The sequence below is a fragment of the Salvelinus fontinalis genome, chromosome 7 (assembly GCF_029448725.1).
Source record: "Salvelinus fontinalis isolate EN_2023a chromosome 7, ASM2944872v1, whole genome shotgun sequence".
Lineage (NCBI taxonomy): Eukaryota > Metazoa > Chordata > Actinopteri > Salmoniformes > Salmonidae > Salvelinus > Salvelinus fontinalis.
The window spans coordinates 12,418,295-12,432,088 of NC_074671.1; the positions used below are offsets into that span (position 1 = coordinate 12,418,295).

Consider the following 13,794-nt stretch of genomic DNA (forward strand, 5'->3'; position numbering starts at 1 on the left):
AGTCCTGTATTAGTGGACCCGATCAACATCTGCACGACCCCTCCCTTCTTCCTCCGGCTAAGTGTATATATAAGACTGCTTAACATGATTACTAAAAAATACCTGCATTGACTTTTTGGACTCTTCCCACAAATCGCACACACTGAAACCCCAACACACAAAATGCACAAACATGCATACTGACGTAACACACTTTCACGCTCACCACATACACTGCTGCAGCTATTGTCTTATCTATCCTGTTGTGTAGTCACTTTACTCCTACCCCTGTATATAGCCATGTTACTTTTACTCGTTATTGTTATTCGAGTATTTGTTCCTCGTGTCACTATTTATATTTTATGATATTTATCTTTAAATCTGCATTGTTTGGAAAAGGACCCGTAAGTAAACGTTTGACCGTCTACACCTGTTGAAGCATGTGACAAATACAATTTGATTTGACCAAGGGTGCGTTCGTAAATTCACCTTGGCTATCTACTCCGATTTCAGAGCACTCTCGTCTGAGTGTGCCATAACTGATGAATATGGCCGGTGTCAGTAAACGTCAGCAAAAAAAAAAAGCGTAATTAAATTGTTGCCAGCAGCACAGTCGCTCTAGATAACATGAAAACAGCCTAACCAGCTCTGCTAGGGGGGGTGAAATGGTCAGAGTGAGGTGTTTTTTCATTTGCGTTTGGATTTAGCTTGCAAGCTAGCCAACGTTAGCTTGGGTGCTTGACTGCGGTTGTAAGGTCAGAACGCTCCGATCAACCCTACTCGGCCAGAGCGTCCAGTGTCCGCTCTGAATTTACGAACGGACAATCTGACAAAACTCTGACTTTACGAACGGACAATCTGACAAAACTCTGACTTTACGAACGCTCTGAGCGCACTCCAGATTTACGAACAAGCACGTATCAAGCGACGCCTTGCTGTTTGCCTTTGTCCACCCCGCCACCTGGTGGCGGAACAAATATTTTGCGGCAAAGTCATGACTTCTTTCTGGTCCAATCATCGAGGGTTGCTGTTGCTATGTGACGTTGACTGCAAACGTTAAGTTGCTGTGGATTGAAAATGAAGTTGGCCGATCTCTAAACCAAATCAACTTTTTCTATAATTTTAGCAAATTAACTCTCTTACTTGTTTTGTTTTTTTATCAACAAGACAGATATTCGATTAGTATTCAGGTAAGAGTTTTTGTAGTAAGTAAATTGATTATACGACTTTGTCAGCCATCTTATGTCTGCTGAACGTTAAGGCTGTCATCTCATTCGTGTGGTTCGGCTAGCTAACGTTAGCTTGTCTGTTACAATATTGTCTTCTGTAATGATAGGCACATTCATTCGCTATAGTTTATACTAATGTTAGATTGATTATCACATCTTGAAAACTACGAATAACATTTCATATCCACTTTATTTCCCAGCAATGCCTCCTCCAGATACTATGTACTGTGAACAGCAAATCAACATCCCCCCTGAACTACCAGACATTCTCAAACAGTTCACCAAAGCTGCAATCAGAACCCAACCCCATGATATACTACAGTGGTCTGCAGCGTAAGTACAGCCTAGCCTCCCTGGATGTGACTGTACAACTAATAGCCCAGCTTTTATGGTTCAGATGGTAGGACAGTGGCCTTGTAACTACCCAGTTGCTGAGCATAGATAATGGCCAGGGTAAAGTACACTTGTTGTTTCATTTAAATGCTTGTTGTTCTATCAGGTACTTCTCTGCCCTGTCCAAAGGAGACACTCTGCCAGCCAAAGATAGGCTGGAGATGCCCGTTGCCACACAGAAGACTGATACCGGATTGACACCAGGCCTGCTGAAGGTCCTACACAAACAGGTACTCTATGGTAGGATGTTAAGATACCTCTCTTTCTCTCCCTGTATGTCGCTGGCTTCTATTGTTGTTGTAAAAAAAAATAAAAAAAAAAGACCTCTCCTGCCTCTTTCTCCCTATCTGTCCCTGTGAATGTAGCTGGCCCCTAAGGAGACGATCAGTAAGGAGGAGCTGCAGCAGAAGTGGAAGGGTCTGTGTCTGCCCTCAGAGCAGCTGGACACTCTGCTGGCACTGGGGAACTTCAACGACAATATCCACTGGATGCAGTTCTTCGCCCTGGGCTGCAGCGCTCTGGGAGGGGTGAGTCCCTGGCTCCGATATCTGTCTGTCAGTCTTCAGAGAGAAACTGTGGTGTCGTGCTAGCAAATACCACATGATGGCAGTATTGCACTGTCTTGATGGCCCAGGCTTTTCTGAAGTGTGTGTGTGTGTGTGTGTGTGTGTGTGTGTGTGTGTGTGTGTGTGTGTGTGTGTGTGTGTGTGTGTGTGTGTGTGTGTGTGTGTGTGTGTGTGTGTGTGTGTGTGTGTGTGTGTGTTCAGACCATCATCAGTGCCCTGAAGTATGCGTGTGAGATCCTGACTGAGAATGAGGAGGGTGGAGCGGCGAGGATCCCCTTTGATACATTCGTAGGGCTGTACACTTACCTGGCACAACTGGATGGAGAGATCCCCCAGGACCAGATAGACAGCTTCCTAAGCAGCCTGCAGGAGTCTGTGTGAGTGGTACACTACCCTACACTCTCTATCTACACTCACTCATTTCCTGCAATTCTACACATTTTGCCATGACCTATGCAATGTTAATATGATATCTGAGTGAGAATCACTAACAAAATCAATGGGGGCACCCTGGAGGTCAGGGCGCCTGGGCATGTTGGCTGACATGGGCTAATTGAGTGACTGTCAGTGACAGACATAACAAGAGAAACTGCAGATCTACCTCTATACCTCTACCTCGCTCTACCTTTCTCTCTTCCTCTACCTCGCTCTACCTTTCTCTCTTCCTCTACCTGGCTCTACCTCACTCTACCTTTCTCTCTTCCTCTACTTCGCTCTACCTTTCTCTCTTCCTCTACCTCGCTCTACCTTTCTCTCTTCCTCTACCTGGCTCTACCTCACTCTACCTTTCTCTCTTCCTCTACTTCGCTCTACCTTTCTCTCTTACTCTACCTCGCTCTACCTTTCTCTCTTCCTCTACCTCTCTCTCTACCTCTACCTTTACCTCTACCTCTCTACCTTTTTCTCTCTACATCTCCTTTTCTCTACCTTTACCTCTCTTACACATTATCTCTTTCTACCTCTCTCTATCTTTCTCTCTACATCTCCTTTTCTCTACCTTTATCTCTCTTACACATTATCTCTTTCTACCTCTCTCTATCTTTCTCTCTACATCTCCTTTTCTCTACCTTTTATCTCTCTTACACATTATCTCTCTACTTCTCTCTCTTTCTACCTCTCTGATTTACTTTGTGTGTTTCTTGTGGTTTACAGCACCAAGCAGAATGGGATGATTCAGCTGGCCAACTTCTACAGCCGCAAAAAATTTAGATAATAGGAGAGATTGAGGGAGAGACGAAAAGGACAGGAAAGAGCAGGAAGAAACTGAGAGTAGCAGGAAGGAATTAGCTTTACTACTTATTCTACAAATAAATATTCTTCTCTAAATCCCCATGGAATCACGATCAGTTGATGTTTTCCTGTTAAAGCTCAGGTCTGTACAGTAGTGATACCCAGTTGCTTGAATTATTTCCCAGGCAGTTGAGTTTGGTTCATATCTTATTGTTATATGGGACGGAGAGTTGCTGTGATATAACATGGAAGGTGTACTGTACTGCGTGTGAATGTAGGTTAGTATCACTGGAACCAATGAGAACCACTCCTGCCCTGACAGGTTAGTCGATAGTTCATTTGTCATGCTCATGCCTTGTCAATGAAGTGCCTGTTGCATTCTTTTTCAACGTGGCATATTCATTTAGCCAGTGAGAGGGTGTCTGTCTGTCTGTCTGCCTGCCTGTCTGTCTGTCTGTCTGCCTGCCGGCTAGTTCTTGTGAAATAGAGGTAGTGGTCCTCTCAGCAGTACAACAGTGATAAGGCTAGTGAAAGAGACAGCTCTGAAAAGATGCTCTGGGGCCTTGCTGACACTAGTAGACTAGTACCCAGTAAGACATGCTGTAAGACACAGTCTATTGCCCGTCTGTGCTAGTGAAAGCCAGAGAACACATCAGTACATTGGTGGAACACAAGAATCAAACCAGACTAATTTGACTCTCTTTCCCATACAGTCATCATGTATGATGAGGAAGTATTACTACATCTCAGTTGGACAATGTATGTAACTCTCATTACTCATGTAGTGGATGATGTACAGTGCCCTCCGTAATTACTGGGACAGTGAAGCATTCTTCAGTTGGCTCTATACTCCGACAGTTTGGATTTGAAATCAAACAATGACTTTGAGGTTAAAGTGCAGACTGTCAACTTTAATTTGAGGGTATTCATATCAGGTTAACTGTTTAGAAATTACAGCACTTTTTGTACATAGTCCGACTGTTTTAGGGGAGGAAAAGTATTGGGACAAATTCACTTGATGTTTATTAAAGTACATATAAATGCTAACCTACCCTGTTATTGTAATGGTGACGTTTTGGGGGTATGATATTTGTGCTTTTATAAAAGTGACCCCAAAATGACACAATACATGATTTACCGTTCATAACATAATCAAAAAACAAACAGAAAATACATCCAACAAATGTGTAGAGTCACAAGCTTGATGTAGTAGTCATTGTGTGCTATGAATATAGGACCAAATACTTTTTACTACTTTAATATACATATAAGTTAATTTGTCCCAATACTTTTGCTCCCGTAAAATGGGGGGGGGGGGGGGGGGGGGTGTGTACAAAAAGTGGTGTAATTTCTAAACGGTTAACCCGATATGGATGAAAATACCCTCAAATTGAAGTGGACAATCTGTACTTTAAGCCCGTAGTCATGCTTGATTTCCAAAGTGTTGAAGTATAGAGCCAAAAGAAGAAAAAATGATTCACTGTCCCAATAATTACTGAGGGAACTGTAGTTAGAACAATGTAATAAAGGTTTACCCAAAAGCCCTTCAGCCCAACTGAAATAAAAAGCCCTTCAGCCCAACTGAAATAAAAAGGGGACATCAGTTGCTCGAAAAAACATTCCTTACCCCAGGATCCTTCAATTGGTGACTATCATTCCTTACCCCAGGATCCTTCAACTGGTGACTATCATTCCTTACCCCAGGATCCTTCAACTGGTGACTATCATTCCTTACCCCAGGATCCTTCAACTGGTGACTATCATTCCTTACCCCAGGATCCTTCAACTGGTGACTATCATTCCTTACCCCAGGATCCTTCAACTGATGACTATCATTCCTTACCCCAGGATCCTTCAACTGGTGACTATCATTCCTTACCCCAGGATACTTCAACTGATGACTATCATTCCTTACCCCAGGATCCTTCAACTGATGACTATCATTCCTTACCCCAGGATCCTTCAACTGATGACTATCATTCCTTACCCCAGGATCCTTCAACTGGTGACTATCATTCCTTACCCCAGGATCCTTCAACTGATGATTATCATTCCTTACCCCAGGATCCTTCAACTGATGCCTATCATTCCTTACCCCAGGATACTTCAACTGATGACTATCATTCCTTACCCCAGGATACTTCAACTGGTGACTATCATTCCTTACCCCAGGATACTTCAACTGGTGACTATCATTCCTTACCCCAGGATACTTCAACTGGTGACTATCATTCCTTACCCCAGGATACTTCAACTGGTGACTATCATTCCTTACCCCAGGATACTTCAACTGGTGACTATCATTCCTTACCCCAGGATACTTCAACTGAATACTATCATTCCTTACCTCAGGATACTTCAACTGGTGACTATCATTCCTTACCCCAGGATACTTCAACTGGTGACTATCATTCCTTACCCCAGGATACTTCAACTGGTGACTATCATTCCTTACCCCAGGATACTTCAACTGGTGACTATCATTCCTTACCTCAGGATACTTCAACTGATGACTATCATTCCTTAACCCAGGATACTTCAACTGATGACTATCATTCCTTAACCCAGGATACTTCAACTGATGACTATCATTCCTTAACCCAGGATACTTCAACTGATGACTATCATTCCTTACCTCAGGATACTTCAACTGATGACTATCAATCCTTAACCCAGGATACTTCAACTGATGACTATCATTCCTTAACCCAGGTGACTTTTCAGGAGAATAAAGGAAAAAGCACTCTGTTGCTGGGTAAATCTGATATTTATTGACCAGAGAAACAACCAATACGTTTAGGCATGCCTCGCCTTCATCAGCTGGGGAGTGTTCTATTCGTCATGTCAATTATAGATGTCAGTAGTAGTAGCAGCAACTACACAGGTTATTCAAAGGAGTATGATCATCAGTCAAGAGCCGTAGACATACATTCCACTTGAAAAACAAAAGACAGAAAGATCAGGAAGGGAGCTGTTCATTCAGACCCTTTGTCTCGACACAATCTGAGCAGTCCATCCAAAGTGCCTTTCTCTAACAATTTGCTCACTATATTGCCTCCTCTGGAGGAAAGAAACTTTCTCAACTCCCCAGAATTTGAAGGTAGAGGCTGAGCCATGCGATTAGCGTGCCGTGCATTCGCATAGTCCATAGTTTTTGTGCAGGTAGCCGTTTTGTGTTCAGCTATTCTTAATTTGAGCGCGTGTTTCGTCTGACCAATGTAAACAAGCCCACTTGGGCGTGTAAACAACGTGTTGTACTACAATTTATGATGTATTTTATCTTGTATTCTTTAACCGAACGTGGGTGATAGAATACTTTTGTGTCACTTGAGTTGGAACAATGACCGCAGCAGTAGAAACCATTAAGGGACCTGGGAGCCACGTAGAGGGTGAAGGATTGAGGAGCACACTGTGCACGACACGGTCTCTGATATTACAACCCCTCCTAGAGCATATCAGGGGAGGGTTGGACGCAAAGTCTTTGAGCAAGGGGTGACTCTGGAGAATGTGCCCATGTTTGAGGATGACGCTTTTTATCTGCCTGTCTGGAAACTGTAGTTAGGCTGCTTCATACTAGAAAGATGATCAATGTAGATTTTACAGTGGGGTGTTCGTGCCAGACAAAGTGTTTCTTGAATCTGTGCCAGGGTATCATTGGGCTAATCTAGTTTCCTGGCTAGCATGTCCCTGATGCTAATGTAATGAACTCCCTTACCTCACAACACCCTGTCATCCGATTGGTTATTGGCAGCACTGATTAATAAGCCTATGATCTGAATTTCTCCTGGCAGCGCTTGATGAACTCTGTAATCTGATTTGGTCCTTGCAGTGATTGGTTTGGTAATTCTGTGATTTAATTGGTTGCTGGCTCTTTTAGGTAAAGTACTAATTGATCTGATTGGCTCTTGACAATAATGAGTGAAGGAGCAGAAAAGAGCTTGGTAAATGTCACCCCTATTGGTTAAGATTATGACATTTTGTAATGTTTTTATTTGTTTTGGAGTTCGGCTGTGTTTGGCAGTTATTTCTTTGCGGGTGTTCGAGCACACCATTTTTTCTCGAGGCAAGCCGACGTTCAGTACCTGAAGTCTACGCCCCTTCGTCAGTGATTGGTCAACAGTAGGGATTCTTCAATGAAGTCTTTGTTGTCATTAAACGAGAGACGAGAGACTGCTTTTCATTGAGAAATACTGCACCAAACATCTTAGTTAGATGGAAAATTGTGCGACTAAGATCTCCTCAGCACAAACGTGAAAATGAATGGCAGATTTCTGGGTATGTTGTTGATACGGCAAATGTCTTTAGGCAGTATGCGAGCACAGAAGTTCACTTCCCCTCGCCGAGTTCTGCTAGGAGCAAAGACATATCACGTCATGATGCCAAAGGTTCACTCACTGATGGGGAGCACTCTCACCTCAGTGAGGTAATGGCTGGCTGCTGAGACAGACTGCAGCATGATGCCAAACCTGAACAGCAGCCAACTCACTGAGAGGAAATCACTAAATCCCTAACACACCCACTGCAACTCTGACAGAATACACACACATACAGTCGTATGAAAAAGTTTGGGCACCCCTGACAATTTCCATGATTTCCATTTATAAATAATTGGGTGTTTGGATCAGCAATTTCATTTTGATCTATCAAATAACTGATGGACACAGTAATATTTCAGTAGTGAAATGAGGTTTATTGGATTAACAGAAAATGTGCATCAAAACAAAATTAGACAGGTGCATAAATTTGGGCACCCCAAAAGAAAAATCACATCAATATTTAGTAGAACCTCCTTTTGCTAAAATAACAGCCTCTAGACGCTTCCCATAGCCTCTAATGAGTGTCTGGATTCTGGATGAAGGTATTTTGGACCATTCCTCCTTACAAAACATCTCCAGTTCAGTTAGGTTTGATGGTTGCCGAGCATGGACAGCCTGCTTCAAATCATCCCACAGATTCTCAATGATATTCAGGTCTGGGGACTGGGATGGCCATTCCAGAACATTGTACTTGTTCCTCTGCATAAATGCCCGGGTAGATTTTGAGCAGTGTTTTGGGTCGTTGTCTTGTTGAAATATCCAGCGCCGGCGTAACTTCAACTTTGTGACTGATTCTTCAACATTATTCCCAAGAATCTGCTGATATTGAGTGGAATCCATGCGACCCTCAACTTTAACAAGATTCCCAGTACCAGCACTGGCCACACAGCATGATGGAACCCCCACCAAATGTTTACTGTGGGTAGCAAGTGTTTTTCTTGGAACGCTGTGTTCTTTTGCTGCCATGCATAACGTCCCTTGTTATGACCAAATAACTCAATCTTTGTTTCATCAGTCCACAGCACCTTATTCCAAAATGAAGCTGGCTTGTCCAAATGTGCGTTTGCATACCTCAAGCAACTCTGTTTGTGGCGTGTGTACAGAAAAGGCTTCTTCCGCATCACTCTCCCATACAGCTTCTCCTTGTGCAAAGTGCGCTGAATTATTGAACGATGCACAGTGACACCATCTGCAGCAAGATGATGTTGTAGGTCTTTGGAGGTGGTCTGTGGGCTGTTTTTGACCGTTCTCACCATCCTTCGCCTTTGCCTCTCCGATATTTTACTTGGCCTGCCACTTCTGGCCTTAACAATAACTGTGCCTGTGGTCTTCCATTTCCTCACTATGTTCCTCACAGTGGACACTGACAGCTTAAATCTCTGCGATAGCTTTTTGTAGCCTTCCTCTAAACCATAATGTTGAACAATCTTTGTTTTCAGGTCAGTTGAGAGTTGTTTTGAGGCCCCCATGTTGCCACTCTTCAGAGGAGAGTCAAAGAGAACAACAACTTGCAATTGGCCACCTTAAATACCTTTTCTCATGATTGGATGCACTTGTCTATGAAGTTCAAGGCTTAATGAGCTCACCAAACCAATTGTGTGTTCCAATTAATCAGTGCTAAGTAGTTACAGGTATTCAAATCAACAGAATGACAAGGGTGCCCACATTTCTGCATAGCCTATTTTTCACATCTGATTTAATTTCATACAACTTAATATTTCTACACTAAAAATCTTTGTCTGGACAATACCCCAGTACTCAGCTTTTATTAGAAAATGAATGGCATGCCACTGTGATCATTTTCTGTGACGACAGAGTAAATTATTATGCAGCCTCAGAGGGGTGCCCAAACTTTTTCATACGACTGTACATACATGCATACATACATACATACATACATACATACATACATACATACATTGGCAAGAAAAAGTATGTGAACCATTTGGAATTACCTGGATTTCTACATAAATTAGTCAGAAAATGTCATCTGATCTTCATCTTAGTCACAACAATAGATGAACACAGTCTGCTTAAACTAATAACACACACATTATTGTGTTTTGTTTGTCCATATTGAATACATCATTTAAACATTCTTAGTGTAGGTTGGAAAAAAGTGTGTGAACCCCTCATCTAATGACTTCTCCAAAAGCTAATTAGAGTCAGGAGTCAGCTGACCTGGAGTCCAATCAATGAGCTGAGATTGGAGACGTTGGATAGAGCAGCCTTGCCCTATAAAAAACACTCACAAAATGTACATTTGCTATTCACAGGAAGCATTGCCTGATGCGAACCATGCCTCGAACAAAGGAGATCTCAGAAGACCTAAGATTATTGTTTGTTGACTTGCTGACTTGCATAAAGCTGGAACGGGTTACAAAAGTATCTGATGTTCATCAGTCCACGGTCAGACAAATTGACTATAAATGGAGAACGTTCAGCACTGTTGCTCCTCTCCCTAGGAGTGGCCGTCCTGACGACTGCAAGAGCACAGCGCAGAATGCACAATGAGGTTAAAAAGAATCCTAGTGTCAGCTAAAGACTTACAGAAATCTCTGGAACATGCTAACATCTCTGCTAACGAGTCTACGATACGTAAAACACTAAACAAGAATGGTGTTCATGGGAGGACACCACGGAAGAAGCCACTGCTGTTAAAAAAAACCATTGCTGCACGTCTGAAGTTCACAAAAGAGCACCTGGATGTTCCATAGCGCTACTGGCTAAATATTCTGTAGACAGATTAAACTAAAGTTGTGGTGTTTGGATGGAACACACAACACTATGTGTGAAGAAAAAAAGGCACAGCACACCAACATCAAAACCCCATCCCCACTGTAAAGTATGGTGGAGGGAGCATCATGGTTTGGGGCTGCTTTGCCGCCTCAGGGCCTGGACAGCTTGCTATCATCAACTTGGGAATTCATTTTTCCATTGATCAAGGCATTTTGCAGGAGAATGTTAGGCTATCTGTCCGTCAATTGAAGCTCAACAGAAGTTGGTGATGCAACAAGACAACGACCCAAAACACAGAAGTAAATCAACAACAGAATGGCTTCAACAGAAGAAAATATGCCTTCTGGAGTGGCCATTCAGAGTCCTGACCTCAACCCGATTGAGATGCTGTGGCATGACCTCAAGAGAGCAGTTCACACCAGACATCCCAAGAATATTGCTGAACTGAAACAGTTTTGTAAAGAGGAATGGTCCACAATTCCTCCTGACTGTTGTGCAGGTCTGATCCACAACTACAGAAAACGTTTGGTTGAGTTTATTGCTGCCAAAGGAGGGTCAACCAGTTATTAAATCCAAGGATTCACATACTTTTTCACCCTCCACTGTGAATGTTTACACGGTGTGTTCAATGAAGACATGAAAATGTATAATTGTTTGTGTTATTAGTTTAAGCAGACTGTTTGTCTATTGTTTTGACTTAGATGAAGATCAGATCAAATTTGATGAACAATTTATTCAAAAATCCAGGTAATTCCAAAGGGTTCACATACTTTTTCTTGCCACTGTACATGCACACACATACACACACAAACCTGTGACAGGGAACAATTACAAACACACACCATCCGAGAACACGTTTACAAGCACACACACACTAGCACAGGTAAGACAAAGCTTAGTGGAGTAGGGTTTTCCTCTTTATCTTTCCAAATGAAGGGATGTAACCATAGTACACAGTGTTATAGGTCCTATCCAGCAGTACTGTGTATTCACAGTGTTATAGGTCCTAACCAGCAGTACTGTGAATACACAGTGTTATAGGTCCTATCCAGCAGTACTGTGTATTCACAGTGTTATAGGTCCTAACCAGCAGTACTGTGAATACACAGTGTTATAGGTCCTAACCAGCAGTACTGTGAATACACAGTGTTATAGGTCCTAACCAGCAGTACTGTGAATACACAGTGTTATAGGTCCTAACCAACAGTACTGCGAATACACAGTGTTATAGGTCCTAACCAACAGTACTGTGAATACACGGTATTATAGGTCCTAACCAGCAGTACTGTGAATACACAGTGTTATAGGTCCTAACCAGCAGTACTGTGAATACACAGTGTTATAGGTCCTAACCAGCAGTACTGTGAATACACAGTGTTATAGGTCCTAACCAGCAGTACTGTGAATACACAGTGTTATAGGTCCTAACCAACAGTACTGTGAATACACAGTGTTATAGGTCCTAACCAACAGTACTGTGAATACACAGTGTTATAGGTCCTAACCAGCAGTACTGTGAATACACAGTGTTATAGGTCCTAACCAGCAGTACTGTGTATTCACAGTATTATAGGTTCTAACCGGCAGTACTGTGTATTCAGCTGATTCTGGATAGGTACAGCTCTAAAACATGAGGGGGCCATGCTGTGTGAATGTGGAGCGACCTAGCCAGGACACAAGTCACGACACATCAGAATCCCTCTTTTCAGATGGACTGGTAACCCACTTCTCCCTTCTAGGCTGTGCTAGTCTCTTCATCATCTTTAGGTAGCTTAGGACTGACGCTTGTGCACAAGGCTACATAGACCGTAGTGCCAGTCTCTATGTGTAGAGGCTGTGGTCCCAGAGAAGAATTTGTTGCACAACAGCAGCCTCTACTGCAGCCTGGCTCTGGGAAACTACATCTCTAGGGAGGTGACGCTATCACAGAATAGTGTGAAGGGAGGAAGAGAAAGAAAGAGAGAGAACAAGTGGACAGAGCTGGACCGGAAGGGAGATGGACGAGAGGGAAAGATGAGGGAAACACCTTTTGTCCACTGGCAACATGCTGTCGGGGTAGGTCCCAGCTAACAATACAGCAAGGTCCCTCTCCTCTATTGCAACTATTTTCATGTTTTAAAGTCCTCTCCCCTCTTTCTCTCTCTCATCCTCTAGGGAATGCCAAGGAGGGATGGTGCAGACAGCTAACTTCAGGGATGTGATTTTTCCTGAAATGTGATTTTTCCTGCAACCAGTCATTCCTGCTTTTTTGTCATCATCCTCCAGTCCAACAGCATTAGAATGGATGAGTTATACCCCCAAAAGTAAAATCCCATTTTCCCTGTCCTGAATTATAATGCTTTCTGTATTGTGGACCAACAGACTGCAGTGACTAGGACCCAGGACAGGAAGCCTCATTCAAATACGTGTCTGTCTATTGCATGTCTATAATACTGTACTGTGATATGACAGTATGTGTGTATCTGTATCCATGTCCACTCTTATGGACTATTTATTTACTTGTACTTTGGTTCCGGGCATTCTCAATCCACTTGGGACTGAATAAAGTTGTTTTATAGTATTTCTAGGCTGTCTTTTAATAAATGGTATGTACACACACACACACACACACACAGTCAGACACACATGCATGCGTACGCACACATACAAACATCTTGTGTTAATGAAGGGCGTTGCTCTGTGATTAGAATCTGTTAATTGCTACTCTGGAAGGCTAAATAAATACTATTTAATTAATGCCATTTACCATGCACTCTTTCCATCTCTCTTTCCACCCACCTCTCTCTCTCTTTCCATCTCTCTCCACCCACCTCTCTCTCTCTCTCCACCTCTCCACCCACCTCTCTCTCTCTCTGACTACCCCTCTCTCTCTCTCTGCCCACCTCTCTCTCTCTCTCTCTCTCTCTCTCTCTGCCCACCTCTCTCTCTCTCTCTCTGCCTACCTCTCTCAATTCAATTTGCTTTATTGGCATGACGTAACAATGTACATATTGCCAAAGCTTACTTTGGATATTTATAATATTAAAATAATAAGAATCAAAATTGTCAATGGGACAACAGTAACCAAGGGTCAAAATAACAATACATTGAACAATAACAATAAGCATAGAGGACATGTGCAGGTTGGTTGGTCTGTCAGACACTGTTCCTCATCTTATGGCAGGCAGCAATGTAATGCGCTGCCAACCCACAGCTCTCTGCGCCCTCCCCCAACAGGACGGGTAGCCTACTCTCATCAGAGAGGTCTTTGAAACCTTGAATAAGGGTTTCAAATTTTGGGATATTACACTTTGTTTTATATTTTTTACATTTTGTCAGGACATGCAGCTCTGTCAGGTTCTG

The 13,794-nt window shown here is 42.8% G+C and overlaps 1 protein-coding gene across 2 annotated transcripts; it reads left to right on the forward strand.

Annotated features, from left to right (window-relative positions):
• The first annotated feature begins 528 nt into the window (after positions 1-528).
• Positions 529-13,012, forward strand: ropn1l (rhophilin associated tail protein 1-like). 2 transcript variants are annotated; one of them, XM_055928270.1, is made up of 6 exons: positions 529-1,169; positions 1,409-1,541; positions 1,708-1,831; positions 1,967-2,128; positions 2,369-2,544; positions 3,320-4,304. In XM_055928270.1, exons 2-6 carry the CDS (start codon positions 1,411-1,413, stop codon positions 3,378-3,380), a joined length of 654 nt encoding a protein of 217 aa, XP_055784245.1. In that variant the 5' UTR covers positions 529-1,169; positions 1,409-1,410; the 3' UTR covers positions 3,381-4,304. The 2 variants fall into 2 exon arrangements, with proteins under 2 accessions (XP_055784245.1, XP_055784244.1); XM_055928269.1 differs by lacking the exon at positions 3,320-4,304 and adding an exon at positions 12,607-13,012 and having other exon boundaries at positions 535-1,169.
• Positions 13,013-13,794: the final 782 nt, after the last annotated feature.

Bases quoted from the DNA above. Each gene is read 5' to 3' on its own strand.
- ropn1l (XM_055928269.1), top strand. From the start codon at position 1,411: ATGCCTCCTCCAGATACTATGTACTGTGAACAGCAAATCAACATCCCC. The intron at 1,542-1,707 runs GTAAGTACAGCC...TTGTTCTATCAG, and splicing joins ATACTACAGTGGTCTGCAGC to GTACTTCTCTGCCCTGTCCA. The intron at 2,545-12,606 runs GTGAGTGGTACA...CTCATCCTCTAG, and splicing joins AGCAGCCTGCAGGAGTCTGT to GGAATGCCAAGGAGGGATGG.